Source organism: Erinaceus europaeus, chromosome 12 (genome assembly GCF_950295315.1).
Source record: "Erinaceus europaeus chromosome 12, mEriEur2.1, whole genome shotgun sequence".
In the NCBI taxonomy this organism is placed as follows: domain Eukaryota; kingdom Metazoa; phylum Chordata; class Mammalia; order Eulipotyphla; family Erinaceidae; genus Erinaceus; species Erinaceus europaeus.
In genome coordinates, this window is record NC_080173.1 from 49499139 (window position 1) to 49519636 (window position 20498).

Genomic DNA, 20498 nt, shown 5'->3' on the forward strand with positions numbered 1-20498 from the left:
CACGCCCACAGAGTAGGAAGCACTCTACATCCGGGACCTCTGTGGGATACAACGCGCGACGAAGCAAGGGAGGCTCTGGGTAAGGAGGAGCGCCGCAACGCCCGATGGGACATGTAGTCTTTGGCTAACGGGACTCGGAATTTCTGCGCCCGTGTGAGAGATGCTGGGAGCTCCTCACTACCTCTCGAGCCCACTTTTCTTTTTTCCTTTCCCTTTCCTCCCCTTTCCTCTTTTCTTCTCTGTTAATATTTTACTTATTTATAGTATGGAGAAAGAAAAATCTACAGGGAAGGGGAAGATAGAGAAGGAGAAAGACAGACACTGCAGCACTGCTCCACTGCTAATGTAACTCTGCCACCCCACACCCCGCACACCCCCCACCCGCCGCAGTTGATCTCTACCGGCTGGGCCACCTCGCCCCCCCCCCTGCCTATTTTCATTATCCTAATAGGTTAGATTGGCAGAGAGTGTTTGTTTATTCTGGGTGCCAGGCATGAGAGCTCGAATGCTCAGCCCTGGAACAGAGCAAATGTGCAGCAGGTGAATTAAGGACACAGCCAGGTTGGTGGGAGTGAAGAGCCTAGGACCTGGATTTCCTGGCACCCAAATCAGTGGGGTTTTGTTCCTTTGTTTGGGGTGGGGTGCAAATTTCTACACCTATATAAAGAAATACACTAGAAATCTGGGAGATGGCACAGTGGATATTGTTGAACTCACAGGCACATGGTTCTGAGTTCGACTTGTGGCACTGCATATGCCAGAGTGGTGGTGTGGTTCTCTCTTTCTCTTTACTAAATACATAGTTTAAATGTATTTATTTCAGCCTGAGAAGTGGTGCAATGGAAGTGTTGGATGTCCTGGCTTTAATCCCCAGTACCAAATGAGCTGAAATGGTGCTCTGGTTATTGCTCTCATTAGTTAGCAAATATTTTTTTAAAAAAAAAGATTTTTATTTATTTATTAGTGAGAAAGATAGGAGGAGAGAGAGAAAGAACCAGACATCACTCTGTACAGGTACTGCTGGGGATTGAACTCAGAATCCCATGCTTGAGAGTCCAGTAGTTTATCCACTGCGCCACTTCCCGGACCACAGCAAATCTTTTTTTTTTTTTTTTTTTTTTCGCTCCAGGGTTATTGCTGGGGCTCGGTGCCTGCACCGTGCATCCACTGCTCCTGGAGGTCTTTTTTTCCCGTTTGTTATCCTGGTTGTTTTTATCATTGTTGTGGCTATTATTATCATTGTCACTGATGTTGTTGTTGCTGGATAGGACAGAGAGAAAAGGACAGAGGAGGAGAAGATAGAGGGGGAGAGAAAGACACCTGCAGACCTGCTTCACCTCTTGTGAAGCGACTCCCCTGCAGGTGGGGAGCTGGGGGCTTGAACCTGGATCCTTCCACAGGTCCCTGTGTTTTGCACCACGTGCGCTTAGCCCACTGCACTACCGCCCGACCCCCAGCAAATCTTTTATTTATGCTTTGATATGTATGCAGTCCAGGTTCAAGTCTACCCCCCCGCACACACACTGCATTTAAAGATGCTTCTGTGTTGTGGTCTCTTCCTCTGTACCTTAAAAAAAAACTTTTGGGGGTCGGGCGGTAGCGCAGCGGGTTAAGCGCACATGGCACAAAACGCAAGGGCCGGCGTAAGGATCCCGGTTCCAGCCCCTGGCTCCCCACCTGCAGCGGAGTCCCTTCACAAGCAGTGAAGCAGATCTGCAGGTGTCTGTATTTCTCCCGCACGCCCCCCCTCCTCTATTTCTCTCTGTCCTATAAAACAACAACGACATCATTAACAACAATAATGATAACCACAACAAAGATAAAACAACAAGGACAACTAAAGGGAAACCAAAAAAAAGTCCCCAGGAGCAGCGGATTTGTGGTGCAGGCACCCAGGCCCAGCAATAACCATGGGGGCAAAAAAGAAAAAACAACTTTTAGAAGAGAATTCACTCCCTTTTTAATCTTTATGTATTTCTTTTTTAAAAAAATAAGTTATTTATTTATTCATGAGAAAGATAGGTGGAGAGAGAGTAAGAACCAAACATGACTCTGGTACATGTGCTGTCAGGAATTGAACTCGGAACCTCATGGTTGAGGATTCAGTGCTTAATCCACTGCATCACTTCACGGACCATGAAAAGAATATTATCTTCTATGCACCTTATCACTAATCCACACACTGTGGAAAGTTAAGAGAATTATGGCTCCTTAATTTTTAATTATATTTATGGCTAGACACTAGGCTTTGGGGCCAGAGTTGACAACTATAGAAGAGGCAAGCTGAGCATTTAATGAAAAAATATAAATTAGAGCAGTAATTAACAGGTCAGCTTGCAAGGCTAATAACCTAGCTAACCCTCAGTTTCCTTTAAAGGTCAGTACCCACTTATAGTGATGGTAATTTCTTTTCTCTTTCAATATAAAATGAAACAGCAGTAAAACTGAGAAATAGGAAACAATATTAACAGTTGCCAGATAATTGTAGATAGTTCATATAGAGATGAGTTAATACTCAGAGCTTAAGTGTATGCCAGTGACTCAGTTCAAGTACTTTACCCTTATCACCTAGTTAAGCTTCACTGTGTGAAGTTGATATTAATCTCATTTTACAAATGAGGAAATTAAAATAGGAGGATTGAATAAATTTACCCAAAGTCACACAACTATTATTATTATTTTTTTTTCCAGGGTTATTGCTGGGGCTCGGTGCCTGCACTATGCATCCACTGCTCCTGGAGGCCATCCCCCCCCCTTTTGTTGCCCTTGTTGTTGTAGCCTTGTTTTGGTTATTATTGTTGTTGTTGAAGCAACTCCCCTGCAGGTAGGGAGTTGGGGGGCTCGAACCGGGATCCTTCAGCCAGTCCTTGCGCTTTGTTCCACGTGCATTTAACCCGCTGCGCTACCGTCTGACCCCCACAACTATTATTATTTTTTATTTTCTTATTTATTTTATTTTATTTTTTTTGTTTTGTTTTTTTATTTCAGGGGAGAGCGCGAACGCAGTCCCCCACTACCACAAATTATGCAGTCGAGTTTCCCACATTTGGGGAAATCGCAGGGGTCAGCACATCCGGAGTGCAATGGATAAGCCTCGCCCTGGGAAAACCACCTTCGTGATCATGGTATCTCCCCTGCCAGGTAATTATAACTATTATTTTTTAATATTTCATTTATTATTATTTTTGCCTCCAGGGTTATCGCTGGGGCTCAGTGCCTGCACTACAAATCCACTGCTCCTGGAGGCCATTTTTTCCCATTTTGGTTGCCTTTGTAGTTATTGTTGGATAGGACAGAAACCAAGGAGCAGAAGACAGAGAGGGTAGAGAAAGACACCCGCAGACCTGCTTCACCACTTGTGAAGCGACCTCCCCACCTCCAAGGTGGGGAGTCGGAGTCGGGGCTCTGAGCCGGGATCCTTACGCTTGTCCTTGAGCTTCGAGCCATGTGCGCTTAACCAGATAAGCTACCACCGGACCCCCTGTTTATTTATCTTTTTATTTTTTTCCAGGGTTACTGCTGGGGCTCGGTGCCTGCCCTACAAATCCACTGCTCCCGGAGGCCATTTCTTCCCATTTTGCTGCCCTTGTCATTATTGTTATAGTTGCCATTGATGTTGTTGGATGGGACAGAGAGAAATGGAGAGAAGAGGGGAGACATAAAGGGGGAGAGAAAGACACTTGCAGACCTGTTTCACCGCTTGTGAAGCGACCCCCTGCAGGAGGGAAGCGGGAGCCTCGAACTGGCATCCTTGCTGGTTCTTGCGCTTGGCGCCATGTGCGCTAAACCCGCTGCGCTACCGCCATCCCCCCCCCCCCCCCGCCCCGTCCCCCCTCAAATGTATTTTTATAATCTGGGTACCTAAAAATTGTCCCTAATAACCCCAAATAGTAACGTGCTCAGTGAGCTTTAAGGGATGTTGGTGAACTACCTTATGGTGGAATAGAGGGAGCATAGGAAGCTGTGCATACGGAGAGGGCAGGCTGGAGCTCCAGAAAATATCAGGAAATGTATCACTAGCCCAAGAAAACCTCAATAGTAAGTGGACACCATGGAAGCAGGCAGAAAATGAATTGAAAGGTCCCTAAAAGATTACTACCTTCAAGCTTTCCAACATTACTGTAACATGAAGTTCATACCACCATACTGTTATCCCCCTCTCTGCCTTTTTCTTGGATCTACTTACAAAAAGAATCAGCCAATGCAGTTTCTCATCTGCAATGCCAACCACCACTCACCACTCTCTTTCCCTAATTGCCATAAAACTTTTTTTTTCTTTGCTTCCAGGGTTATTTTATTGCTGGGGCTGGTGCCTGCACTACGAATCCACTGCTCCTGGAGGCTATATTTTTCTCCTTCTGTTGCCTTTGTTGTTTATAGTTGTTGTTATTATTGTTGTTATTGCCATTGTTGGATAGGACTGAGAGAAATTGAGAGAGGAGGGGAGGACAGAGAGGGAGACAGATAAGACACCTGCAGACCTGTTTCATTGCTTGTGAAGCGACCCACTTTTATTGCTGTAGTTATTATTGTTGTTGTCATTGTTGGATAGGACAGAGAGAAATGGAGAGAGGAGGGGAAGACAGAGAGGGGGAGAGAAAGATAGACACCTACAGACCTGCTTCACTGCCTGTTAAGTGACTCCCCTGTAGGTGGGGAGCAGGGGGCTTGAACTGGAATCCTTAGTCGGTCTTTGCGCTTTCCACCACGTAAGCTTAACCCGCTGCATTACTGCCCAACTCCCACCAAAACTACTTTCTTTTTTTTTTAAACATTAAAAAATTTTTTAAAAAATTTATTAGATAGAGACAGCCAGAAATCTAGAGGGTAGGGGATGATAGAGAGGGAGAGAAATAGAGAGACACCTGCAACACTGCTTCACCACTTGTGGAGCTCTCCCCTGCAGGTGGGGACCGGGGGCTTGAACCAGGCTCCTTGCATACTATAACAGGAGCACTTAACCAGATGCGCCACCACCTGGCCCCCAAAACTATTTTCAATGCAGTGAGAGCCGGGCTTGAACCTGGGTTATGCATATGGCAAAGCAGCACAAAATAAGCACCCCATAAAATCTTTTTTTTTTTTTTCGGGACCAGGTGGTGGCACACCTGGTTGAGCGCATATTTTACTGTGCTCAAGGACCTAGGTCCCCACATGCAGGGGAAAAGCTTTGCAAGTGGTGAAGCAGTACTGCAGGTGTCTTTCTCTCTCCCTATCTCCCCCACCATCTCAATTTCTGGCTATGTCTATCCAATAAATATAGATAATAAAAAATCTTTTTCTTTGGACCAAGAGGTGGTGTACCTGGTTGAGCGCACATGTTAGAATGTGCAAGGACCCAAGTTCAAGCCCCAGTCCCCACCTGCAGGGGGAAAGCTTTGTGAGTAGAATGAAGCAGTGCTGCAGGTGTCTGTCTCTCACCCTATCACCTCCTCCCTCTTTGATTTCTGTCTCTATTTAATAAAGATAATTAAAAAATTGGGGGGGGGAGTCGGGCTGTAGCGCAGTGGGTTAAGCGCACGTGGCACAAAGCACAAGAATCAGAGGGCTGCAGGTATCTCTCTCTCTCCTTATCTTCCCCTCCCCTCTCATTTCTGGCTATCTCTATCCAATTAAAAAAAAAAAAAAAGGTTTTCTTCATATGTGGAATTTAGAAAACTGATACATATGAGCTTGTTAAGAAAACACAAACAAACAAACAAGCTTTGTGAGAGTAAGAACTAAGATGGTTCTCACATCTTTGGGAGGTAGGAGGGTAGGGACACAAAACTTTGGTGGTGGGTGCAGTGTATAAACCCTGTAATCTTACAGTCTTGTAACTTTTATTATTATTATTTTTAATTTTTTTTTACCAGAGCACTGCTCAGCTCTGGCTTATGGTGGTGTGGGGGTTGAACCTGGGACTTTGGAGCCTCAGGCATGAAAGTCTCTTAACATAACCATTATGCTATCTACCCCTGCTATAGTCGTGTAATTCTGTAACTCACTATTAATGACAAATAAAAATTGGAAAAAAAAAAAAGGAAACCCAGTATGTGATGGTGGGGAAGTGGTGTGCAAGGAAATGAGAAATTGTACTCATGTAACAACTTCCTGTATTTTCTCTAGTGATTAAAAAAAAAAAAAAAGGGAGAGGGAGAGACAAAGAAATACCACAACAAATACTGCTCCATGACTCATGAAGCTTCTTGTCTGAATAGCATTTCCATGTAATGACTTGCAATTAGGAATCTGGGTCCTTAGCAAGCTTTAGTGTATGCTCTGCCAGGTGAGTATCTCCCAGCTCATCCTCAGCCCCCAGGAAAACTTTTTTAAAAATATTTATTTATTCCTTTTTGTTGCCCTTGTTCTTTTATTGTTGTAGTTATTAATGTTGTTGTTATTGATGTCATCATTGTTGAACAGGACAGAGAGAAATGGAGAGAGGAGGGGAAGACAGAGAGGGGGAGAGAAAGACAGACACCTGCAGACCTGCTTCACTGCTTATGAAGCAACGACTCCCCTGCAGGTGGGGAGCCGGGGCCTCGAACAGGGATCCTTATGCCGGTCCTTGCACTTTGCACCACCTGCGCTTAACCCGCTGCGCTACTGCCTGACTCCCACCCAGGAAAACTTCTAATGCATTGCAGTTTTTCCTGGTAGCTGTCCTAATTTGTTTTGCTTCCAGGGTTATCGCTGGGGCAGAGAAATTGAGAGGGGGAGGGGGAGACAGAGGGAGACAGAGGGACACCTGCAGACCTGCTTCATCGATTGTGAAGCGAGCCCCCCTCACAGGTAGGGAGCCAGGGCTCAAACTAGGCTCCTTGTGCAGGTCTTTGTGCTTCGTACTGTGTGGCTCCCCTAAAGTCTTCTACTAGGCTCTGACTTCCTTGGAGGTAAAGAACAAGCCCTACTTACCTTTCTATCATAGGTGTGTACTACAGAGTAATAATGAGTTGAATGTTTGCTGAATGAACACAAAGATCATTCCTGTGAAGTGACTATCCACTTTTTGTGGTCAGATGGCATACATTCCTTTAAATTTCACACCCTTAAATCTAGCAGTGGAAGATGAACTCAGTTTTTTAAAATATTTATTCCCTTTTGTTGCCCTTGTTTCATTGTTGTTGTAGTTATTATTGTTGTTATTGATGTCATCGTTGTTGGATAGGACAGAGAGAAATAGAGAGAGAAAGGGAAGAGAAAGACAAACACCTGCAGACCTGCTTCACCGCTTGTGAAGCGACGCCCCTGCAGGTGGGGAGCCGGGCTCAAAATGGGATCCTTACACTGGTCCTTGCGCTTTGCGCCATGTGTGCTTAACCCGCTGCACTATCACCGGACTCCCTGAACTCAGTTTTATGTATACAAGTGATTCATACTAAGCTCCAGTGCACTGGAGGAGAAACATTTCAACTATCCTCTGGGGTGCTAGGATCTGAGACTGACATTTTAAGTGTGTGGTCTGGAAGATGGTGCAATGGATAAAGCATTATACTCTCAAGCTTGAGGTCTTGAGTGGGATCCCCGGCAGCACATGTGCCAGAGTAATGTCTGGTTCTTTTTCTCTCTCCTCCTATCTTTCTCATAAATAAAATTTGGGTGTGAGGGGATTGGTCAGTAGCGCAGCGGGTTAAGTGCACGTGGCGCAAAGCACAAGGTCCGGTGTAAGGATCCCAGTTCGAGTCCCCGACTCCCCTCCTCCAGGCGAGTAGCTTCACAGGTGGTGAAGCAGGTCTGCAGGTGTCTATCTTTCTCTCCCCCTCTATCTTCTCCTCCTCTCTCCATTTCTCTCTGTCCTATCCAACAATGAACAACATAATAACAATAATAACCACAACAAGGCTACAACAAGGGCAACAAAAGGGGGAAAAATGGCCTCCAGGAGCAGTGGATTCATGGTGCAGGCACCGAGCCCCAGCAACAACCCTGGAGGCAAACAAACAAACAAAACAAGGGCAACAAAAGGGAAAATAAATACTTAAAAAGTTTTAAAAATAAATAAAATCTGGGGTTGGGCGCACATGGCGCAAAATGCAAGGACCCACGGGAGGATCCCAGTTCAAGTCCCCGGTTCCCCCCCACCTGTAGGAGGGTCGCTTCACGGGCAGTGGGGCAGGTCTGCAGCTGTCTGTCTTTCTCTCCCCCGTCTCCCCTCCTCTCGGTTTGATAGCAATGATAATAACAATAATGATGACAACAACGAGGGCAACAAAGCAGGAAGGGATGACCTCCAGGAGCAGTGGATTCCTGGTGCAGGCACCGAGCCCCAGCGATAACCCTGGAGGCAAAAAAATAAAATAAAATCTTAGAAAAGAAAAGAAAAGAAAAGAAAAGAAAAGGTGAGAGAGGCAGGCAGATACCTTGCAGAGAGTCCTAGCTTGTAGTTGGACTGGGTCAGAAAATACTAAGAGGAATATTCATAGTAAGCAACTGTGTCTTAGTAGTAATTTGAGTAGGCAAATGACTGTCCTTTTACCTGCTACTTCATACACAGTACCATGGGGAAAGGACCTATCTGGCACACACCACACTCATACACACTGAAATACCGTCACACTATGATATACGTACCATATACAGTAATGCAGCTAAGGGTCAATTAGGAAAGCTCTATCAGGGAGCTATTTAAAAGTCACAGGAGGAGCAATTAAATCAATAGTTTATTAACCATATTAATAACAATGATGGATCAAATAACTAAGAATCCAAGCCAATCTGAAAAATATATATAAGGAAATGAAAGGAGCCCTTCCCTCTCTTATATGGGTTTTTATATCTAAGTTATGTGAGAGTGACACATACACACACCCATTATGAATCAGTATGGAAAATAATTTCAAGACCTTTGCTAGTGATGAAAGTGCAAGTTAAGCTCATTAAGTATTAGTGGTGATTATGCTGGCTGACCACAGTAAGCTGAGTGTCTAGTTCAATCTTACACCTACAGTCAAAGTTCAAGAAAGCCTGCTTAGATTTCAATCTAAAAAGCAGGAAGAAAAATAGCCAACACCCACATAAAAATATGCAGTCTGTAAGCTCTTTCACTCCCTGATGTGACTCTGTCTTGCAATAAAGGTACAAAAAAATTACCATTGATCCCCCAATAAAGAAATCAAAAAAGAAAAAGAAAAAAAAAGGTACAAAAAATCATAAGGGTTATAATAAAGGAGGCCTACAAGGTTATAGGGTCTCCTGGTTTCTCTGAAATCACCAGTCAAGAGGAATTGGGGGGGGGGTGCAAATATAAAATGGCCACTTGTATCAGAATGACTGACTTGGTCAGCAAGGCTAACCACAATTCTTTTTCTTTCTTTCTTTTCGGAGCACTGCTCAACTCCAGCTTATGGTGGTGCAGGGGGTTGAACCTGGGACTTTAAAGCCTCAGGCATGAGTCTCTTTGTATAACTATTATGCTTTCTACCACCCCACCCCACTCCACAATTTTGATTTTATTTATTTATTTATTCCCTTTTGTTGCCCTTGTTGTTTTATTGTTGTAATTATTGTTTTCATCGTTGTTGGATAGGACAGAGAGAAATTGGAGAGAGGAGGAAGACAGAGGGGGAGAGAAAGACAGACATCTGCAGACCTGCTTCACCGCTTGTGAAGCGACTCCCCTGCAGGTGGGGAGCCAGGGGCTCGAACCGCGATCCTTATGCCGGTCCTTGTGCTTTGCGCCACATGCGCTTAACCCGCTGTGCTACCGCCTGAATCCCCAATTCTGATTTTCAAAACACAGAAGCAGAGGAGACAAATTCCTCAAGAAGCTGCAAATGTTTTTGCCTGTCAGTACACAAGCCTTTCACTTCAGTCATCGAGTCAAATCACTATACTAACCTGAGGCAAGGGATTTTCGCCCCCACCTATGCCACTATTCAAGGCAGTATCCCAACAGACAAGAGTACACAGTTTTCAGTTTGTTGTTTTGTTTTTAAGCAAGGTTTAATTAAACTGCATGGCATCCAGAAGAAAGAAACGTACCAAAGAATCCAACCTGAGACCAGGTAACACATTTTAGGATGGGGAGGGGTTGGTGAGGATCTCTGCTAACTGGAAAAGGGAATACTGTAATCAGAACATACCTTATAATAAATCATACAATAAATTATCTTTTCAAAAGAATGAAGGTTAAAAAAAAAGAATGAAGGTTATACACATGCAAAGATGTGTACGCATGCGCACACACACACACACACACACACACACACACACACACGCTCACTCACTCACTCTCTTCACACGTCTTTGTAGTCTTATATTCAGTGTTGACTATGACTTCCATGGTGGTCACTGTGGGAAAGGACCAAGGTTAGACTTGAGAAAAGAAGGCTAGTCCCCCTCAGCCACCGGTGGAAATAATTTATAAGGTTTAAAATGATCAGCTAGGGAACCCACTAAGTTGTTAGAAGAAACAAGAGCAGAAAGAGAAAACGACAGTTATCAAGGAAGATTTTCATTGCTTCAAAGAGGGAGAGAGGGCAGAAGCACAGAAATCTAACACAAGTAAAGGCACAATGAACGTGGAGTTGAATGGAACCCAACCCTTCCTTCAGTTCAAACAGTTGCACTTTTTAAAAATTTATTTTTTGTATGTGTTTAGAAGGTGGTTGTAGTTTTGTTTCATTCTGCTTTTAAGAGATGAGTCTTGGGAGGCAGTCGTCATGCCTTCCACTCCCTAAACTAGGGTGGCTCACAGAAATTCCCTTGACCACACAGTTAGGAACTGAGATTCCACAGGGAAAGACTACAACTGGAATGTGAAGAATCTGATTTGCAGTTGATCGTAGGTTGGGTTTCTAGGACAGACAGCTCAGTGTAGTGCCATCAAAGGGCCTCAGATGTCCTGTACTCCACCCCCAGCTCTCTGTAGAAGGGAAGGACCCTGGAGTCACACTTCTCCCCCACTCCCATAAGCACTCAGCCTACAGATTATTTCAAGTGATCAGGAGAATTAAAACACACCCCAACCCTGAGTTGCTCTGTAGCAAGTCTATTTACAATTTTCTATCACCTCTCCTTGGAGGTAAATCTGGGTTTCAAGTTAGGAAGCCATGGAATGTGGGGATGCCCCCAGTGCAATGGCCAGCAGGCAGCCTTTGTGAGCTGGGGGTTTAGGTGGGGATGAGGGGTGGAGTGGGGGTTGGGCCGAATTCCTGAAGACAGCAGCCTCACATCCATTAGGTAGAGGAGCCCTAGGTGCTCACCCTTTATGGACCCAGGTTTGTGAAAAACGATGGCAGCTTTGCAACTAGAGGATAGGGAAAGCCACACCTGGGGTATCAAAAGTGCTTTGATCCAGGCTTGGTGATCACAGGAGAGAGGATGAGGGGCATCTAGCTCATTTAAAAATGCGGAGGCCATTGCCCTGCTTCCCAAAAAGGGTGTTAAGAAATAACTATTAAGTTTTTCCACTAGGGAAAAACATCACAAAAATCAAACCCACAGGAGGGCTTAAATTTTAACACAGCTTCTTGATGCTTAGTTGGGCAATGTCTCTTCCTTCTGGGAGAGGATGGGGTGGGGGATTAATGGGACTGGGCAACAGCCTCAACATGAGACCACCCAATCTTCCACTGAAGAGACAACCTTCCCACAAGCAGATAAAAAGAGCAGTTTAAAAGGTGAGGTGTTTTAGTGCTCTTGCAGCCCGCCCACCTTAAACCTATATTACAAGCATTATACAACATATAAAATAGATCAATAACTATGACGATCACATTCCCATTCTTCAATAGTAAATACACATGAGGGACACAATGAAGTATAAGGCAAAGATATTTAAATAGGTACTGTGCCATCAACATGCTCTGAAGAAGAAAATCCATCTGACTAGATCTAGGTCTATTTTCGTGAGGCCAAGGAAGTGAAAAAAACAAATGAACAACAACAACAACAAAAAAAACAATACCCACATGACACAGTCCAAAATGCTGAGAAATGAGGGGTAGCAGGTTATAACCTGGAAAGGAGGATAACAGCCCCAGAGAAAAACTGGGGTTTGGCTTTGTACTTGTGATACTTATTTTGATACTCTATGTTTGAGTAAAGGGAAAAAAAAAAAAAAAAAAGGAGATACACTTTGATAACATACAAAAGGCATCAAATCCCATTTCAAAAATAAATGGGAAGACTTCACAGTCCAAGTTCAATTAACTGATCAATATCTACCCTGGTACCCTGCTATAGTATCAAATCTTGTCTTCTTTCCTATTCCCTCCACTAGTATCCCCGCCCTCAGCTCTATTCACTTCAGCACTACTAGGAGATAACTGCCAATAGATCTGAAGTAAGAGTGTTGAAGAACGACTAGTGAGAGTTTGATGGCAGACCTAACCAGACCTAAACAGTCCACTGGTCCAGGGGGCAGCAAAGGACAGCAGACCCCATACAGATAATCCAAGCTGAATCTTCTCTATTCAAGCACTGGATAACCTGATTTCATCTGGCAACATAATCACAGATCTTTAGCCTGTGATCCAATAAGTTGGAAATACCCTTCCTGTGATTTACCTGATGAAAAGTTTTAACTGGCTTTCCTCATTCCTTTCAAGGAACAGCAACAGCTCTGAAGAGCCTCTGCATCTGATCAAGCTACCTGGTGAATGAAGCTCAAGAACCCCATGATGCAGGTGAAGTCCTTGTCCCCTCATCCAGACACAGTTCCTACCTAGACTAGGAACCTTAATTTTCTCTGTGCTTTTTAACTAGGACCTGGAATATGAATAAACAATATATTGCTGACTGCCAAGGAAGATCAAACACCTCACCACAGTCGTTGTGCTTCTTGGCAGAGAAGTCTTTTGACTACCAACCTCCCCCCTTAGGGGAAAAAAAAAATAGCTTCCTCTCTCTTCTACTCTTTTGCTAACCCCTGCAAGTTTCAGAAAAGCAAGGGTTATGGAGAAAGGAAGATGAAAAGCCTGTTCAGTCAGTAGTCAGGTGGGTTTTAAATTACAGAACAAGCAGGAATTAATCTTTGGTGATCCAAAGAGTTGGTCCCTATCAGGAGGCTCATTTCACCTTTTCCTTCCATGTCATCTTGGAGCACTCAGCAAGGGCTACAGTTTCAGGACAGGACAGTCAGAAAAGACTGAAGCAGACTCAAGGTCAGGTACAGACCAAGGTCCAAGCCCAATCTTCCTGGAGGTCTTGGGGTGTATGAATCTGGAATGAGTGAATGATGAATGAAAGAGGCTTTTCTCTCAAGTCGATGAGTAGTAGTGGAAGAAATAACACCGCTCAGTCCGCTCAGTCTCAGCACCCTAAGGATTTGGGGTAGGGAGTCCCAGAAGAATCAGAAGACCCCTGGTCGTTTTAAAAGGGTCCCAATTTATTCTGCCCTTTCTTTTTATTAGTTGTTTAGTTCAACTGATTAGTATTTAGTGTTTATATCTCACTTTTCCCTATAGTAAGGATATAGGATGGGGTGAAAACAAAAACAAAAATATCCTTATTAATAAAGCAGACCCATATTCTTGCCCTTTCTCCAACTTGACCTTTAAAACAGATCATTTCTTTACAACTTTCTTTCCTGTTACACTAAAAATGTCCACCCCCCAGAAGTTCTGGCCATGTCAGCCTCCTAAATGATGAAATATAATATACCTGCCAACATTCCTCCATAGTGAGGAAGCAGTAAGAGTACCATTCTCCACCTTGCCCCAACAGTGAGTTAATTCATCTCAACAAGGCACCATTCCCCAAGAGGAAAGCAGGAGACACGGAAGTTCTTTCCTCATCTGGCTAGCGGGGCTCACTAAAGGAGGGATGGATACAGGGTTTGAGACCCTACTGTCAATGTCAAGAGTCTGATCACCGAGTCCAGCGACGAGATGTATAGATGGAGGTGAGCTAGGGGGGGCGCTTGGAGTCTAGAGGTTGGTTGCACTGAAGAAACACAGTAGGAGCTCTCATGCAGGTTTTCAGGGGGGATGGAAGGGGCCATCTGAGAAGAGGAATGGGTCCATCCTTTTCCTGAGGAACAGGACCAAGCTGGGCTTCACCTGAGAATGGGTGGCAGAGGTGGGGCTCCACGGGCAACTGAAGAAAATAAAAACCAAATACACAAGATCACCCAAATGAGAAACTAACCTCTAAAAGTTGTTTTTATTTATTTATTTTTTAATATTTATTTTATTTATTCCCTTTTGTTGCCCTTGTTTTTTATTGTTGTAGTTATTATTGTTGTTGGATAGGACAGAGAGAAATGGAGAGAGGAGGGGAAGACAGAGAGGAGGAGTGAAAGACAGACACCTGCAGACCTGCTTCACCGCCTGTGAAGCGACTCCCCTGCAGGTGGGGAGCCGGGGTTCGAACCGGGATCCTTATGCCGGTCCTTGTGCTTTGCGCCACCTGCGCTTAACCCGCTGCGCTACAGCCCCAACTCCCTATTTTTATTTTTTTTAAGGCCCTCTCTAGGGAGGAGATTCTCCTAAGACAATAAGAAGCCAACGAATAGAGGGGACACCAGCTTCTTTGAGTCATTCATCCATGTCTGCCCTTTTTTGGGGGGGATGGAGAAGGCATTAATGGTTTATAATAAATACAGTTGTTGGTACATGTTTAGCATTTTTCAGTTTCTCACTGCTCCCGCCATAAAAGGTTTGTGTCTCCACGCCCCCACTCTCTTACATAACCTATAGTTTTCCCACAGGCTTAGATATGGGCCTCTAAAATTTAGGAGTTTAGGGAGTCGGGTGGTAGCGCAGCGGGTTAAGTGCAGGAGGCGCAAAGCGCAAGGACCAGCATAAGGATACCAGTTCAAGCCCCCGGCTCCCCACCTGCAGGGGAGTCGCTTCACAGGCGGTGAAGCAGGTCTGCAGGTGTCTGTCTTTCTCTCCCCCCTGTATTCCCTTCCTTTCTCCATTTCTCTCTGTCCTATCAACAACAATGATATAACAACAATAATAATAACTACAACAATAAAACAAGGGCAACAAAAGGGAATAAATATTTTTAAAAAAAGGAAAAAATATTTAAAATAAAATAAAATTTAGGAGTTTAACGGGTTTGCCAGATTTCTCAGTGGGTAGAGTATATGCCTTTCGTAAATGAGGTCATGAGTTTCTCTTCAGATCAACTTGTAAAACAGCGATCTAGCCTAAGTCTCTGTCTCTGTCTCTCTCTACCAGAGCACTGCTCAGCTCTGGCTATGGGGGTGCAGGGGACTGGACCTGGGAAATTTGGAGCCTTAGGCATGACAGTCTCTTTGCATAACCACTATGCTATCTACCCCCACCCTAGCCTCAGTCTCTCACTCACATAAAAAATAACAATAGGGGCCCAGGAGATAGTTTACCCAGTCAAGCATGTTTATCCCACATGAAAGAGGCCTTGAATTAGAGCCCCAGTACATGGACAGTAGTGGAGGAGCTCCATGGAGGTTGGAGTAGTGCTGTGCTACTGATCCCTTATTGTCTCTCCCCCATCCCTCCCTAAAATAAAGAAAGAAAAGATCCGTATGGGGAGGTCTCTCAGCAGTGACAGCCCTGAGTTCATTCCTCCGTGATGCAAATACTAGGAAACAGTAAATGAATTTAAAATTGAGAACTAGGATTTGTTTGATAATATGAAGACAAGGGAAATATTTCTCTCTCTCTCTCTTTTTTTAGGTTTTAAAGTATCTATTTATTTATTTTGCCTTTTGTTGCCCTTATTTTTTATTGTTGTTGTAGTTATTATTGTTGTTGCTACTGATATAGTCGTTGTTAGGTAGGACAGAGAGAAATGGAGAGAGGAGGGGAAGACAGAGAGAGGGAGAGAAAGATAAGACACCTGTTTCACCGCCTGTGAAGTGACTCCCCTGCAGGTGGGGAGCCGGGGGGCTTGAACCCGGATCCTTACGCTGGTTCTTGCACTTTGCGACACATGCGCTTAACCCACTGCACTACTGCCCGACTCCCTCTCCTTTTTCAACCTGGATTTTGGCAATGCCAGGGATTGAACCTAGGCCCTCTGATGTCTCAGGCATAAGAGTCTGCAGCTTAAATATGTATGTCATCTTCCCATGGGAAGCAAATTTAAACATAAGAAAGGCACAGCAATTCCACATTCTTTGCAACTACAGAGAACGTTCATGACCACTCTTCTCACCTCGGTTAGTTTTGCTAGGATATATTCTCTGAAAGTGTTTATATTCTTCTGGAGCAGGAAAGTCTTCTACTGGATGGAAAGAATACTTTGACTCAAAATCATCTGTGAAAGGAACAGAGTATAGTTCATATCACTCTTCCTTATGCTCCCACACATCTCTGTTCTGCTCTGACCCTTCCCTCACTTGTCTCCCATGTATTCTGATATATGGTGAGGTCCTGGCTTCTTCACTTTACCAAGGGCACTGCAGATAACAACATCACCCTTATACAGAGGCTATGCTCAAAAGTTCCTTATATTAGGAGTATTTAAGCTGATCCTTTAAATATTTCCACCTAAAACTAGACAATCAGCAAGAAAGGAACCCAGCTATTTGTACAGGAGCAGAAAGAAATATTGTTCTCAGGGGGTCAGGAGGTCGCGTAGCAGATTAAGCAAATGTGGGGCAAAGCATGAGGATCCCGGTTCGAGCACCAGGCTCCCGACCTGCAGGGGAGTCGCTCCGCAGGTGGTGAAGCAGGTATGCAGGTGTCTTGTCTTTCTCTCTCTCCCTGTCTTCCTGTCCTCTCTCTACTTCTCTCAGTCCTATCCAGCAACAAATGACATCAACAATAACAATAACCACAACAAGGGTAACAAAAGGAGGAAAAATGGCCTCCAGGAGCAGTGGATTCATGGTCAGGCACTGAGCCCCAGCAATAACCCTGGAGGGAAAAAAAAAATATATATATATATATTGTTCTTAGGCTGGGAGTATGGATCGATAAGTTGTTGGTACATAATATAACAATTTTCTTTTCTTTTTAAAAAAATATTTATCTCTTTATTCTCTTTTGTTGCCCTTGTTGACAATTTTTTCTTTTCTTTTTTTTGCCTCTAAGGTTACTGCCAGGGTTCGGTGCCTGCACCACAAACCCACTGCTCTTGGAAGCCATTTTTTTCCCTTTTGTTGCCCTTGTTGTTTTGTCATTGTTCTGTTATTACTGTTGTTGTTGTTGCTGTTGTTGGATAGGACAGAGAAAAATTGAGAGAGGAGGGGAAGACAGTGAAGGGGAAAGACGGACACCTGCAGACCTGCTTTACCGCCTGTAAAGTGACTCCCCTGAAGGTGGGGAGCCAGGGGCTCGAACCGGGATCCCCATGCCAGTCCTTTTCTTTTCTTTCTTTTTTTTTTTTAAGAATTTTTTTTAAAGTTTTTTTTTTTAATTTTTAAAAATATTTATTTTCCCTTTTGTTGCCCTTGTTGTTTTTTTATTGTTGTAGTTATTCTTGTTGTTATTGATGTCATCGTTGCTAGACAGGACAGAGAGAAATGGAAAGAGGAGGGGAAGACAGAGAGGGGAAGAGAAAGACAGACACCTGCAGACCTGCTTCACCGCCTGTGAAGTGACTCCCCTGCAGGTGGGGAGCCGGGGGCTGGAACTGGTATCCTTACACCCGGCCTTACACTTTGTGCCACGTATGCTTAATCCACTGAGCTACTGCCCGACTCCCATATAACAATTTTCTATGGGTATGGTTCAATCACATTTCAAAGAACTTATCTTCAAATCAAAAACCATGTTCCACATAGCAGGAACATACCAGAGCAGGGGTAAAAAAATCAGCCACTGGACCATGTGGTGGCCCACCGGGTTGAGCACACACATCACAGTGCACAAGGAGCTGGGTGCAAGCCCCAGTCCCCACCTGCACAGGGATAGCTTTGAGTGGTAAAGCAGGGCTGCAGGTGTTTCTCTGTCTCACTTCCTCTCTATCACCTCCTCTTGATTTCTGGCTGTCTCTATCCAGTAAGTAAATAAAGATAATTTTTAAAAAAAAGAATAAAAAAAAACCATAAACTGATCTAGAGCAGGGGGCTAAGATAATTAAAAAAAAAAAATAAAAAAACAACCATAAACTGATCTAGAGCAGGGGGCTAGGAGATGGCTCACTCAGTGAAGTGTACATGATACCATGAACTAAAACCAGGTTCGAACCCCTAGCTACAACAAGGGTGCAACACACAAAAGGGGAAGCTTCACAATGATGAAGCACTGGTGTGGTGTCTCTTTTCCTTTCTCTTTCTTTCATCCTCTATCTAGAGAAAAAAACGTTAAAAGGGGCAGTATAGATTTCCCAGGGGTCCTCAACTGAGTGTCTAACAAGCAATACCCTCTGCACCACTTTTGCTTGGAGCTCCTTCTCAGACCTAAAGAATTAGAATTTCAGGGGCTGGGAGGTAGCACACTAGATTAAGTACACATAGTAAGTACACATAGTACACATAGATTAAATACACATAGTACTGTGTGCAAAGGCTGCAAAAAGGCCCAACTTTGAAGCTCCCCCAACTCCCCATCTGCATGGGGGAAGCTTCACAAGCAGTGTAGCAGGTCTACAGGTGTCTCTGTCTCTCCTCTCTGCTCTCAATTTCTCTCTGTCTTATTGGATAAAATAAGGGGGAAAAAAAGAAAGAAAGAAAAAATGAGCACCAGGAGCTGTGGATTTGTAATGCCAGCACCCAGCACCTTACACCAAGCACCAAGCCCTAGAGATAACCCTGGAGGGAAAAAAAAATAGCATATATTTTTTAAAGATTTTATTTATTTATTTATTAATAAGAAAGATAGCAGGAGAGAGAGAGAGAAAGAACCAGACATCACTCTGGTACATGTAGTGCCAGGGATAGAACTCAGGACCTCATGCTTGAGAGTCTAGTGCCTTAGCCACTGCACCACTTTCCGGACCACTTTTTTTTTTTAAAGAAAAAAACAGAATTTCTTAGGTGCGGTTTATTTACTTGTAACAGAAAAGCTAGTCTGATACATTTCCTATTCTAGTCTCCTATTAATAGTTTCACATGTAAAAGAAATGAAATGAAGTTACTCAAAAAATACAGGTGGGGGGGGTCGGGTGGTAGCGCAGTGGGTTAAGCGCACGTGGCACAAAGCGCAGGGACCAGCGTAAGTATCCCAGTTCGAGCCCCTGGCTCCCCACCTGCAGGGGAGTCGCTTCACGGGCGGTGAAGCAGGTCTGCAGGTGTCTATCTTTCTCTTCCCCTCTCTCTCTGTCTTCCCCTCCTCTCTCCATTTCTCTCTGTCCTATCCAACAACAAAGCAACATCAACAATGGCAATGATAACCGCAACGAGGCTGCAACAACTAGGGCAACAAAAAAGGGGGGGAAAATGGCCTCCAGGAGCAGTGGATTCATGGTGCAGGCACCGAGCCCAGCAATAACCCTGGAGGGAAAAAAAAAAATACAGGTGGGGGGCAGGTGGTGGTACAGTGGGTTAAGCACACATATCACAAAGCACAAGAACCCGCACAAGGATCCTGATTCAAGCCTCTGGCTCCCCACTTCACAAGTGGTGAAGCAGGTCTGCAAGTGTCTATCTTTCTCTCTTATCTTCCCCTCCCCTCTTAATTTCTATCAAAAAAGAAGAGGAAGAGGAAGGAGGAAGGAGGAGGAGGAAGGAGGAAGGAGGAGGATGAGACGGAGAAGGGGAAGAGGAAGAGGAAGAAGAATGAAAAAAATGGCCACAGGAGCAGTGGATTCATATTGCAGGAACTGAGCCCCCGAGATAACCCTGAAGGCAAAAAAATAAAATAAAAAATAACACAGTTGGTTAATGCCCTTGGATTAGATAAATGCTATAAACACAGTTTTTTTTTTTTTTTTTTGCCTCCAGGGTTATTGCTGGGGCTTGGTGCACCACGAATCCACTGCTCCTGGAGGCCATTTTTCCTTTTTGTTGCCCTTGTTTCATCAATGTTGTGGTTATTATTGTTGTCATTGATGTCTTCGTTGTTGTTGGGTAGGACAGAGAGAAATCAAGAGAGGGGAAGACAGAGGGAAATATAAAGACAGATACCTGCAGACCTGCTTCACCGCTTGTGAAGCGACCCTCCTGCATGTGGGGAGCCCGGGCTCAAACCGGAATCCTTATGCCGGTCCTTGCGCTTTGTGCCATATGCGCTTAACCCACTGCGCTACCGCCCGGCCCTGGCTTTTTTTATTTTAAATCTTTTATTTATTTTTTTTATTTTACCAGAGCTCTGCTCAGTTGTGGCTTACGGTGGAGCTAAGGAATGAACCTTGGATCTCTGAGCCTCACGCATGAAAGTTTTTTGCATAACCACTTTGCTTTCTCTCCAGGCCCTCCCCTCTTATTTTATTTGTAAAGAGTTCTCCTTCCTAGGAGAATAGATACTTCCTTTCTGAAGAATCCTGAAGCGGATAGTGTCTCATCTAATAGCTAACCAAATAATGATCCTGGGGTGCAGAGCAAGTCCAGAGTTAGCGTGACAGGCCTGGTGGTGGTGCACCTGGTTAAGTGCACACACTAGATTTAGCAGGACACATGCTGATTTTATTATCATTTCTTCCGAATCTCCCTTGCCTAGATTTCACATAAGCAATGTGCACAGAAAGGACGCATA

General features: G+C 44.2%; 1 protein-coding gene, 2 long non-coding RNA genes and 1 other non-coding gene across 6 annotated transcripts in view; 1 reads left to right on the forward strand and 3 right to left on the reverse strand.

Annotated features, from left to right (window-relative positions):
- Window positions 1-2985: 2985 nt before the first annotated feature.
- Window positions 2986-3149, reverse strand: LOC132542142 (U1 spliceosomal RNA). Its single transcript, XR_009553270.1, has one exon. It is a non-coding gene; the product is annotated as a U1 spliceosomal RNA (small nuclear RNA).
- Window positions 3150-8627: 5478 nt separating this feature from the next.
- Window positions 8628-20498, reverse strand: part of WIPF2 (WAS/WASL interacting protein family member 2) — a 57942-nt gene continuing 46071 nt past the window's right edge. For all 3 annotated transcript variants that reach the window (XM_007531030.3, XM_016191687.2, XM_016191686.2), the window contains exons 7-8: window positions 16075-16176; window positions 8628-14022 (exon numbers count right to left, since the gene is read on the reverse strand). In XM_007531030.3, coding sequence (XP_007531092.1) covers window positions 13982-14022; window positions 16075-16176 — 143 coding nt within the window. In that variant the 3' untranslated portion in view covers window positions 8628-13981. The remainder of the gene's footprint in view (window positions 14023-16074; window positions 16177-20498) is intronic.
- Window positions 13705-14539, forward strand: LOC132541942 (uncharacterized). The gene is made up of 2 exons (XR_009553049.1): window positions 13705-13828; window positions 14390-14539. It is a non-coding gene; the product is annotated as an uncharacterized LOC132541942 (long non-coding RNA).
- On the reverse strand, window positions 16827-18555 carry LOC132541720 (uncharacterized). The gene is made up of 3 exons (XR_009552819.1): window positions 18341-18555; window positions 17524-18303; window positions 16827-17237 (listed from the first exon to the last, which is right to left on the reverse strand). It is a non-coding gene; the product is annotated as an uncharacterized LOC132541720 (long non-coding RNA).